General features: G+C 52.5%; 1 protein-coding gene across 1 annotated transcript; it reads right to left on the bottom strand.

Annotated features, from left to right (window-relative positions):
* Positions 1 to 1,711: 1,711 nt before the first annotated feature.
* On the bottom strand, positions 1,712 to 7,318 carry LOC112110241 (ghrelin O-acyltransferase). Its single transcript, XM_024205142.2, has 3 exons — positions 7,200 to 7,318; positions 4,125 to 4,349; positions 1,712 to 2,675 (listed from the first exon to the last, which is right to left on the bottom strand). The coding sequence occupies exons 1-3, from the start codon at positions 7,316 to 7,318 to the stop codon at positions 1,712 to 1,714; spliced, it is 1,308 nt and encodes a 435-aa protein (XP_024060910.2).
* Positions 7,319 to 10,683: the final 3,365 nt, after the last annotated feature.

Here is a 10,683-nt window from a genome sequence, read left to right as displayed (position 1 = left end):
GGGGGGGAGGGGAATGGCAGGTTAAAGGAGCATTTGTACCTCTGACTTTCACACGGCAAGGGGGAGACACTGTGGCAAAGGACACGGCCCAATGTACTCTGGGGTGGGTCTTAATTCATGGTCACATACTTTCGAATCATGGTTGTGGTGTTTTCCCAAATGAATGCTGGGTTCCTTTCTCCTTTTTATTGAACGTTTTCTTTGCAATACACAGACTCAGTGCTTGTGAGAGGGAAAATATCGCCTCTTAGTGTCACCCTGGGGTGATGCTTAATTTAGGGTGACCAGACAGCAAATGTGAAAAATCGGGACGGGGGTGGGAGGGTAATAGGAGCCTATATAAGAAAAAGACCCAAAAATCGGGACTGTCCCTATAAAATCAGGACATCTGTCACCCTAGCTTAATTTTCCCAGTTTATTGGGTTGGGACTGGAGCAGGTTCTGTTTTGTATTGTTAAGAGGAACCCCTAAAAGGGGTGCCGTTGGACACTCAGCCATCCTGCACCCTCAGTTACGTTGTGCAGCCCCAGGGAACTCATGGCTCGCGCCCAGGACAGAATGTGGACTTCTCCACACTGGAATCTCTTGCTGAAAAGGGTGGGCTCTGCTGGTCACATGGCGAGTTAGGCAGGAGGTAGAAATAAAGGGCATGTCTGTGCTGCAAGAAAAGCCCAACAGCAGCGTAAGTCTCAGAGCCAGGGGATACAGACTCCGCATCAGGCTACAGTGGTAAATATAACTGTAGATGTTCCCACGCAGGCTGGAGCTCGGGGTCTGAGACCCACTCCTTTTGCCCGGTTTCAGAGCCCAGGTGCCAGCCCAAGCAGAAACGGCTACACTGCTATTTTTAGCACCATAGCGCAAGCCCCGTGAACCTGAGTCTGGAGACCTGGCTTCTGAGGCTCGCTGCCATGGGTGGTTTTTTGCAGTGTAGATGTGTCCAAAGTTATCAGTGGGTCTTTTTCGGGGGGCCTATCTGCTAATAATGCCCCCTTGCTCAGACACCCAGGGCCTGGGGGTCCTTTATTCTTCACGAACTATTTAGCAGACCTGCTCCACTCACATAAATGAAACTGAATCCTGCCATATGAGGACTGGTTCAAATGAAAGGACAATATGGACACTCCTCCCCCAATCCCCATCTGTCCCCTCTAGCAAGGGCCAGTGGCTGGAAGGTGAAGACGACAAACTTCAAAATGGAAATAAGACGCAAATATCTAACAGTCAGGGTGTCTGATCAACGTCACAGATTACCTAGGGACATGCTTTGATTTAGTTGGGTTGGTCCTGCTTTGAGCAGGGGGTTGGACTAGATGACCTCCTGAGGTCCCTTCCAACCCTGAGATTCTGTGATTCTATGCTAAATTCTTCATCACTTGGCCCCTTTAAGTCAAGACAGGATGTCTTCTTCTAAAAGATACGCTCTGATCCAACCCTGGGTTATTTGCCGGATGTGGGAATCACTGGGTGAGGTTCTCTGGTGTGTGCTATGGAGCAGGTCAGACTGGATGATCTAATGGTCCCTCCTGGCCTTAGAATGTGAGAGTCTATCTTATGTGATGAGATGATGGGTTTAGGGGGGACTAGGGGCATACCTAGACCTAGAGAAAACCTCTCCCTACCAAGGGGGCAATCTCCATCTCTCCTACGCTCTATGGCTGCTGGTGGGGAGTGGGGGGGGGGGGGGGGGGGGGGGGGAGAATAGTGTGGGTCAGACACATTTTTCTTTGGCTCTCGCGACCAGCCACAGCAGTGAAGCACCGTACAGGAGAGGGAAGAAGCTGTTGTAGGAGGCGCCCAGCAGCCAGAGCGCAGAGAAGCTCCTCATCTCCACCGCAGCCGTGATGTACGCAACAATCAGCTGGGTCTGGACCCAGGTCAGGGCCTGATACAGCACCTTGGTGTGCCGGGACTTTGCAAGTGAACGGAGAAAAGGGTGAATCCGGTAATCGGCCTCCACCATCGCTGCCCAGCACAAGAAGCCAAACACTTGCCCTGGGTGGAGCCCATGCCACCAGGCCGAGAAGGCAAAGGTGGCCAAGAGGGGCTGGGCCGGGCTGCACTGGAAGACGAGTCTCCTCAGCCACCGGGAAGTGCTCTTGTTCCAGGTCCTGGTGAAGAGGGCTATTCTGTTGGTGGTCTCCAAGGTCCATATGTCTGCATCAGAGAGGTCGCCGCAGGCAGCCTCTGCACCGGGGGCGTGGCCACGCTCCAGCCCAAAGCCCGCTGTGCTGAGGAGAGCCTCGTCGAGCACCCACTGGGAGTAATAAGCCAGTTTGAAGAGCAGGGCGGAATGCCACATGACATACACGCAGCCAAAGCCGGTGCAGTCCGTCATGCGGGCCAGCGGGGCCACGCAGATCCTCACAGCCGTTCTCAGCAGGTGCAGAGCCAGGGCACGAAGGCATTTCTGGCCTGCAGCCCTCCAGGAAGCTGTGGGGCGTGAAGCGCATGAGCCCTGGATCTGGTCCTGAAATCTCCGAAAGGAGCATAGCGGGCCTCCCAGCAAGGCAGGGAAAAAGAGCAGATAGCTGCATAGAGGCAGCGCCCGCAGCAGTGGCTCCCTCCCATCCCCCCACTCAGCTGCCATAGTCACCTTCCCTTCGTGGATATCCAGAGCCAGCGATGTGACCTTCTGCGTCTGCAGCATGAGCGACGAGAGGGCGATTGTCAACCTGCAAGGGGGGGAGAGAGCAAGCGGAGTGGCGGTGAACGGGGTCCCGTAGTGCACACCAGGGCTGGTGTTGCCCTGAATGGACACGAAACGGTGCTGCGTGCGAGGTCACGCTGGGCGGAGGGCGCCCGAGAGCGACATGGCCTCCTCCAGGCGACATGACCTTGGGAAAGTGCCGGAACATGGTTCCGTTCCAGCTCCGCTACTACCAGGGGGCAGCTGCAGCATCAGCCCCTTCTGTGCTGGCGTGGATTGAGGCGCATACTGGCTGCATGGGGCTGGACCCGGCCTGTATAAACATCAGGTCATAGCGGGCGGAGCTCTGCCTCGGCCTCCCTCTCTGTGCTCCAAACACGACTTAATACGCAGCCACTAACCACTGCCCTGCCCCTCCCATTTTCCTGCCTTACGCAGCTGTACACATGGCTGAGCCAACCCTGCTACATGTCTGCAGGGCCAGTGCTTCCACTAGGCAACCCTAGGTGGTCGCCTAGGGCGGCAGGATTTGGGGGGTGGCATTTTGCCGCCCTCGGCGGAAATTCGGCGGCGGGGGGTCCTTCCGCTCCGGGTCTTTGGCGGAAATTCGGCGGCGGGTCCTTCACTCGCTCCGGGACCCGCCGCCGAAGTGCCCCGAAGACGCGGAGCGGAAGGACCCCCCACCGCCGAATGCTCAGAGGAGGAGCGCTGCCGCCTCGGGCGGCAAAAACCCTGGCGCCGCTCCTGCCTGTCTGCAAAAACCAATGGACTCCGCGAGCCAGGTGGCACCAACCTCAATACCCACGCCACACACCCGGACCTTGAAGCCTCCGCATGCTTAGTGACTGCCTGGTTATTTGCGGTGGGCCTGCTCTGCTTCCGTCTGTTCCCCTGAACGTGCCTGGCACCGTCCCTGCATCTTGCCAGGAGGAGCCGGCCGGACCCAGTGCGCAGTCAGAGCGTGGGATGCCCAAGTGGGACATCTGAGTCAGGACAGGGCTGGGAGCAGACTGGCATCTTGATGGATGAGAAGTGATTCCAGTGCTGCCCTGGGGGGATGCTGAGCGCCCGGCCTGGCGAGCGAATGCTGGAAAGGTCATGAACATTTCACATCCGGTATATGGAAAAGTTGGGGCCACCTGATTTTAGCCCTTAATGCCTCTGGAAGGTGCTGAGCATGAGACGGAAAAGGAAGAACCAGGCTGTTAAACGGTGGGGGAAATCTTCTCCCTAGAATGCTGAAGACAAGCTTTGTGAAATACCGGGAGAGCTTGCTATAGCATTTCAGGTGAGAAGAGAGGGCATGGTGTTAAGGGACACGGACTGTCCTCAGGGGAGTATGACTGCCCCTAGGGACCACGCAGATTCTGCTCTCAGTTATGCCCAGAAAAATCTGGACAAGTCTTGATGCAAAATCTGGCCCAGGCTGCGTCATTTGAGGAAACAGGTGGGCTTGTGCACTGCTGCCTGATACCTGATGCACGGGGCTCCTTGCAGATAATGTTCTCTGTAGTGCAGGCCCAGGTGGCAGAGAGTCTGCCAGGACATCTGGACCACGAATGCCCACGTGTGGACCTGCAGTGGGCCGACTGAGTGGAAAATGGCCACGGAGCAGAAGGTGGGGATGAAGAGCAGCAGGGCGTACCATCCCATGGCAGCACACGCGAGAAGGCAGCCTCCCACCAGGAGCAAGACATACCTAGAAGAAATCAGAAATGTTTGCAAAGGCTTTCTGAGGCCGCGGAAGTTCAGTGGGTTTGGCGTTGCCCAGCACTAAGACTGCCTGTGGGTGAGGTGTGGCTCTCGATTCTCTCCTGGGCTGGCTTTGCCGTCCCTTGTAGCTTCTTGCCTTTGTACGGATTGCCCCTGCCTCCTCCCTCGTCAGTGCTGCTTCAGTAGTCTAACAAAGGGTCCCTGAGGAGCAGACAGCTCATGCTTCATTTCCAGACTCATCCCTCCACCAACCCCAAAGCAGACCTGGCCAAGTGCTGAACTTTCTCCAGGCCCTCTCCCCTGCTTCCACCCAAGCCCTGCTGGGTTCCCTCCTTGGAGGCTCTTCAATGCCAGCAATAGCTGGTGACTCTCAGGGTTAAGTACATTTTGTCTCTAAATCGTCACAAACTCACCAGCGTAGCCCTGCTCTTTAGCCAGCCCTGCCACAACATCGTCCCTGGGCCAACGGAGGCTTAGTTCCCCACACCAGTGCGGCTGTGTTTGACATCACCCCTCTTGGCCACACACTCTTCTCTGAACCCGACAACGTCTCCTGGGCAGCAGGCGAGACATTCCCCACACTGCTGTGCTCCGCTCTTCCTGGCAGAGCTTGGCACTCACCCAGGGGCAGAGGGAACCCATCAGGGCACTTGAAGCTGTGCCTCCCTGGGTAGTTTCCTAACCCTAACAGAGCACCATGCTGCTGATCGTCACAAGCGCGAAGGCGCTGAGCATTGCCAGCTCTCTGATCTCCAGGGACTCACCTACCACCAGCATCGTCTTACGCTTTTCTCTGCGTTAGCTGCCCATCTTTTCCTGTTCCTCCACCCTTTAGAGGCCGGGTACCTGTGCAGCCTAGATACGCATCTAACCTGATCGCTGCTGTGACTGGCAGGGTGGAGGATGCCACATTCTAACCTCCCAATGAGACAGGTGCCACTTGTGAGTTTGCCCTGCTAGCCAGCCAGGCAGATTCCAGAGGACTGTAGTCCATGGTAGATACACAGAAAGGGCTCCGGTGAAGTCCTCGCTCTGATTTGAACTTTGTATGTGTTCTCCAGGCTGGCAAATCCTCAGTGGAGTCTTTGGCCCAAACTGTCCAACCAGGGCATCCAACCCAAAGTGACTTGATTTCTAAAAGTACCGGTGACCTGCAGTGCCTTCACATGCTGGTGGGAGAGGGGGTGCTTGGCATCTCTGAAAATGTAGGCTTGTGCATTGAATCCAGCGGCTGGCTTTCTGTTTGGTTCATTGTACAGTAATTCCTCACTTAAAGTCGTCCCGGTTAACGTTGTTACGTTGCTGATCAATTAGGGAACATGCTCGTTTAAAGTTGTGCCATGCTCCCTTCTAACGTCGTTTGGCATCTGCCTGCTTTGTCCACGGCTTGCAGGAAGAGCAGCCCGTTACAACTAGCTGGTGGGGGCTTAGAACCAGGGTGGACCGGCAGCCCCCCTATCAGCTCCCCGCTCCCCTGTGCTGCAGCCACCCAGCAGGCTACCAATTGCCGGCAGTTCAGCTGTCCCTTCCCCCACTGCCATGTGCTGCCCTCTGCCTTGGAGCTGCTCCCCGAGACTCCTGCTTGCTGTGCAGGAGGGGAAGGGGGTGGCTAATGTTAAGGTGTCTCCCTCCCCCCTGCTCCTGCACCCCGCTTACCCCTTCTCCATATAGAGCAGGGAGGGGACACGGAGGGAGAGAGACAGCGAGAGCTTGGGGCAGCAGCTGCTGTCTCAACTTCCTGATCCACTTAAAAAGACAATGCACTTAAGAGTGGGTCAGCTTACTTAAAGGGGCAGTGTGCATCACTGGTGTGTGTCTGTCTCTGTCTGCTATGCTGTCTCCCCTCTGTGTTTGTGCTGCCTTGTGTGAGAGGCTATATTAACAACAATGTGTTAACCGTTGAGGGCTCAGCCGAGTGCTAGTTCATCATTTAGCAGCAAGGTATTCCCTGGGAAATATCCCTCCCTCTTCCACCCTCTGACTTCACCACCTCAACCAAGCTTCACAATCGTCATAGCTGTGAACAGTATTAAATTGTTTGTTTAAAACATATACTGTGTGTATATCTATATAATATATAGTTTTTTGTCTGGTGAAAAACATTTCCCTGGAACCTAACCCCCCCCCTACTTACATTAATTCTTATGGGGAAATTGGACTCGTTTAACATCGTTTTGCTTAAAGTCACATTTTTCAGGAACAACGTTAAGCGAGGAGTTACTGTATCACTTGACTGACCTGCAAGTCCCATTAACTCCAGAAGACCCGAGTGAACTTGGTGCGTTGATTTCCTCTCCCCACTCTTTCCTCAGATTATAACCAGTGACTGCTGCCTTCATGCCCAACTGCAGAGGTGAGGTTTTATAAATCACCTAACAGGAACACTAGTCCCTCTGCACGTCAGGGAGACTTGTGCTTCTGAGTCACTTAGGTGCCTTTGAAAATCCCACCTGAGGGTCACAAGTTCTTCACTGATTCCTTGGAACATGACCTGTGATTCGGATTCATATAATCTCTGCATCTTCAAGCCGGATCTGCTGTAGCTCGCGGGTCTTTAGGCATTTAATGATACTTTGTGATTCTCCAAGGCTGTTCATCTACGTATCTCAAAATACCTGACAAACATTAATTACATGGGGTGAAACCGAGGCACACAGAGGTTGTGATAAGGTCACAGTGTGACTCAGTGGTAATCATGAGTAGATACAGAGAGTTTTGATTCCCCTTCCCTAGGAAAGAGGTTAGCAAAATTGCCTCACCTGTGAAACCTGCACTTAGACTAGAATTCACCACCAAAGCTCATGAGCATGGAATTAAAGCAAACATGAAAGCATACCTGGCATTTAGCGAGAGAGACCCAGAGGTGCAGAGATAGTGAAAGGAAACGGCAAATGGAAACGCAACCAGCTGGTAGAAAGCTATAGGGTGAAGAGCAAGCGGACTTGCCCAATCCATTGAGAGCCTGCTTTTCAAGAGAGTTAATTCTGCAATGGTCTTCAGTTCCTGGGGCACCTGGATGAAGAACTGAAACTCCCGTCTTTCCCCCTTCTGTTTATATGGGGCAGGAAGGCGGGGTTAAAGCCAAACCCCAGATAAGCAGTGTAAATGTGTCTGTCAGAGAGCAAAGCCAGCGTGCTAAGGAAACAAGGTTATCTGAACTGGGGAGCCTGGCACACCGCGATACATGCAAGAAGAAAAGGAAAATATTCTCTGTTTTCGTAAATGCTATTTCTGCTAAGTGCCTTCGTCCCAGGGCTTGAGCTCACATGGAAAACATGCTGCTTCATATTTGGGCTGCTAAGTTCCTGAGTAATGTCCTGCTTTTCGATCCCAGGGAGCGTTACACACAGAGATAAGCAAGCGTTCTTTTCCAACAGGCAGCTTAAATACCAAGCTATTGGAACACCTTGACGATGGGCGAAATGACTTCAGCAATTATCCGAGGGCTAAACCAGGGCAGTCGCGTTTGCTTTGTCTCTGGGTTCTCATACCCCTGCCCCTGCAGCTGGATGGCGTCACATTCAAGCCGTTGGAAGGGCATGGAGGAGCCAGTGGAAAGACAGCAAATGAGCTAGACCTGCTGCCAAGGCTGCAGGAGGAGTTCAGAAGCAATACAGAGACACAACAGCTCCTTGCATGCACCCCAAGATGCATCCGGCTCAGGTTCTCCCTTCCCACGATCTCAGGGTCAGTCACAGCAGCCTTGGGTGTGTCTCTGGCCAGTTTACCTTCAATATGGTGTCAGGTGTGTAACTTTAGGCTTTAAAACATTGGCCTAAATGTAGAGCAGAGAGCTCCAAAATGTGCAGGCAAGAGCCACACACCCAGGAGCCATGGTGCAGCCAGTTCTGTAGTTCTGCTCCCCATGAGTGCCGTCCTGAGAGTCCCTCGCTCCAGGGAACGTCTGAGGCCTGGACACGCCTTTAGCCAGCTGGCTTTGTTGCCTGTAACAGAAGGATAGTGGATGTCCTGCTTCATCCGAATCCCTCAGCTCCAAGTGGTGGCGATGACTATGCCTTCGAAGGGGGTGAGGGGACATGCCAGTGGAGCTGGCTGTTCCCAGCTTCCCTCGTCCAGGCCAGGCCTTTATTTCCATGGGGGATTCACAGCACGCAGGGATGGCAGGAAGCTGTTGGCAGCTACAGGTGAGAAATGAGAATATGGAACAGGAGCCTTCCCCTCTGCGAGGTCCCCAAAGGCCATTTCAGGGCAATAAACGTGCTGGTGCTCCCATCCCTGCTGTGGTAACACAACTGCGGGACTGGGAATTTCAGGGCAACCGTTAGGCATTTCTGAAAGCTGGACCCTGCACCAACACTCACCCCAGGTGCACATATACATAGGGTGACCAGACGTCCCAGTATTAGGGGCCTTGTCTTATATAGGCACCTATACCCCCTACCCTGAAAACAGTGTCCCGATTTTTCACCCTTGTTCTCTGGTCACCCTACATCTGCAGTAAGTTAAGGGTCAGTTTAGCAGTGGTTACACATTCACTTACAGATCACTTTGTCCCCATGGAGGGGAGGTAACTGGCACTCAGCACTGCCCTGTGCTCCTCTCACAGCAGGACAGTTTATTACCCCTCTCAAAGGCTGGCAAACCAGGGCATGCAGAGGAAAGACCCCCAAAGATAAAAGTGAGCGTTCCAAGAGCAAACAAAACACAGACTTCAGCAAACCAGGCAACGTACAGTTAAGGTGTCATAGCCGCGTGCCCCCTTGGAGCACTACACAGTCCCTCAGGCTGATCACAGTGCATTTCCCCTGCTGTCCAGCCGCAGCAACACGCACTCCCTGGATCAGCGGTGCTGCACAGGGGCCCAGCAGTGGTCCATTGCAGGAGATGAACCAGAAGGGTGATTGGCATAGACAATGGCAGGTGGTGTTAGGGAAGGGTGATGTTATATTCCCAGGGTTAGCTCCACAACAGGATTTAGACACCTAACTGCCTGATCTGCTATTGATTATGCCCAATAGTGCGGGGATTAAGGCATTTGCCTGGGATGTGGCCAGGCATCTGATGTGCATAGGTTGGGATGACACCTTGGTGCCTGAGGAACAGATTGGGGAAGTGGGACACCTGCAGACAGTGATCCAGGATGGTGGGATAGACCCATAAGCCTGGACCAAGAAAATAGACTTGGGAATGCCTTCAGCATCTGCAGAGTAGTACAGTTGATTAAGAAACATGAAAAAGCTTTCTCACAACATCCTGTGGATTTCAGGTGTGCCACCCAGATACTGGACACCACACCCACCACAGTACATCCTCCAGTTAGCAATTGCTCCTGCTCTAGGAAAGGATAAAAGAGGTGTTGGAAGCTAATGTAACAAAAGAGGGTCACGGTCTATGGGCTGTGCCCACTGTGCTGGTTAAGACAAAAGACAGGAAACTGTCTTTGTGTAGATTCCTGAAAAGTGAACCAAGTCACCCATAAAATGCCTATCTCTTACCTAGAACTGATGATTCCTTACTGGCATTAATGTCAGCAAGTTTCTTCCCTACTATCGATGTAGCAAGTGTACTGGCAAATTCCCATGGTGCCAGAAGACCAAGAAAAAACTGCCTTTGTAACACCCGTGGTACTTTATGAATTTACAAAAATGTCATTGGGTTATGTAATGCTCCAGGGACATTTCAGAGATTGGTAGAGCGTTGCCTGGGCTCTGAGAACTTTGATACTGTTTTATTGTATCTAGACGACATCACTATATATTCAAAATCCTTTGAGAAACATTTGCAATACTTGCATGTGGTATTTGACCTATCTGGGACATACGGTGGCTACTGATCCAGAGAAACTGAAAGTGGTAGAGTGGCCAATACCTGCTGCTACAGTACAAGACGTTCTTGGGATTTGTCAGTTACCTCCAGTGTTTCTCTTAGCAGTTCATTCAATGGCAGAGCAACTTTAGCAAAGTGCTTAAGAAATCAACAGTGATAAGAAAATTTCTAAAGCTGCCCCGGTAAAATGGAGTGCATAGGGCAGCATTTGAAGAACTGAAATCTCCCCTAGTGCAACCACCTATCCTGGTATATCCAGATTATGAACTACCCTTTGGAGTGTACATTGATGCCAGCAACAAAGGATTGGGAGCTATTCTTGCCCAGGAGCAAGATGGCAGGGAGTGAGTTACTGCTTATGCAAGTCAGGGCTTAAAGAGATCTGAGAAAAAAAAAAAAGACGGGAAATACAATTTGTTCCAATTGGAATTCCTAGCGTTCGTCTGGGCAGTAACAGAAAAGTTTCAGCATTATCTTACGCAGCCTCATTTGCAGTCTTTACAGATAACACCCCATTGACATATTTGCAAACC

Source organism: Terrapene carolina, unplaced genomic scaffold (assembly GCF_002925995.2).
Source record: "Terrapene carolina triunguis isolate 2854851 unplaced genomic scaffold, T_m_triunguis-2.0 Scaffold37227, whole genome shotgun sequence".
Taxonomy (NCBI): domain Eukaryota; kingdom Metazoa; phylum Chordata; order Testudines; family Emydidae; genus Terrapene; species Terrapene triunguis.
This window is presented reverse-complemented; position numbering and strand designations above follow the sequence as displayed.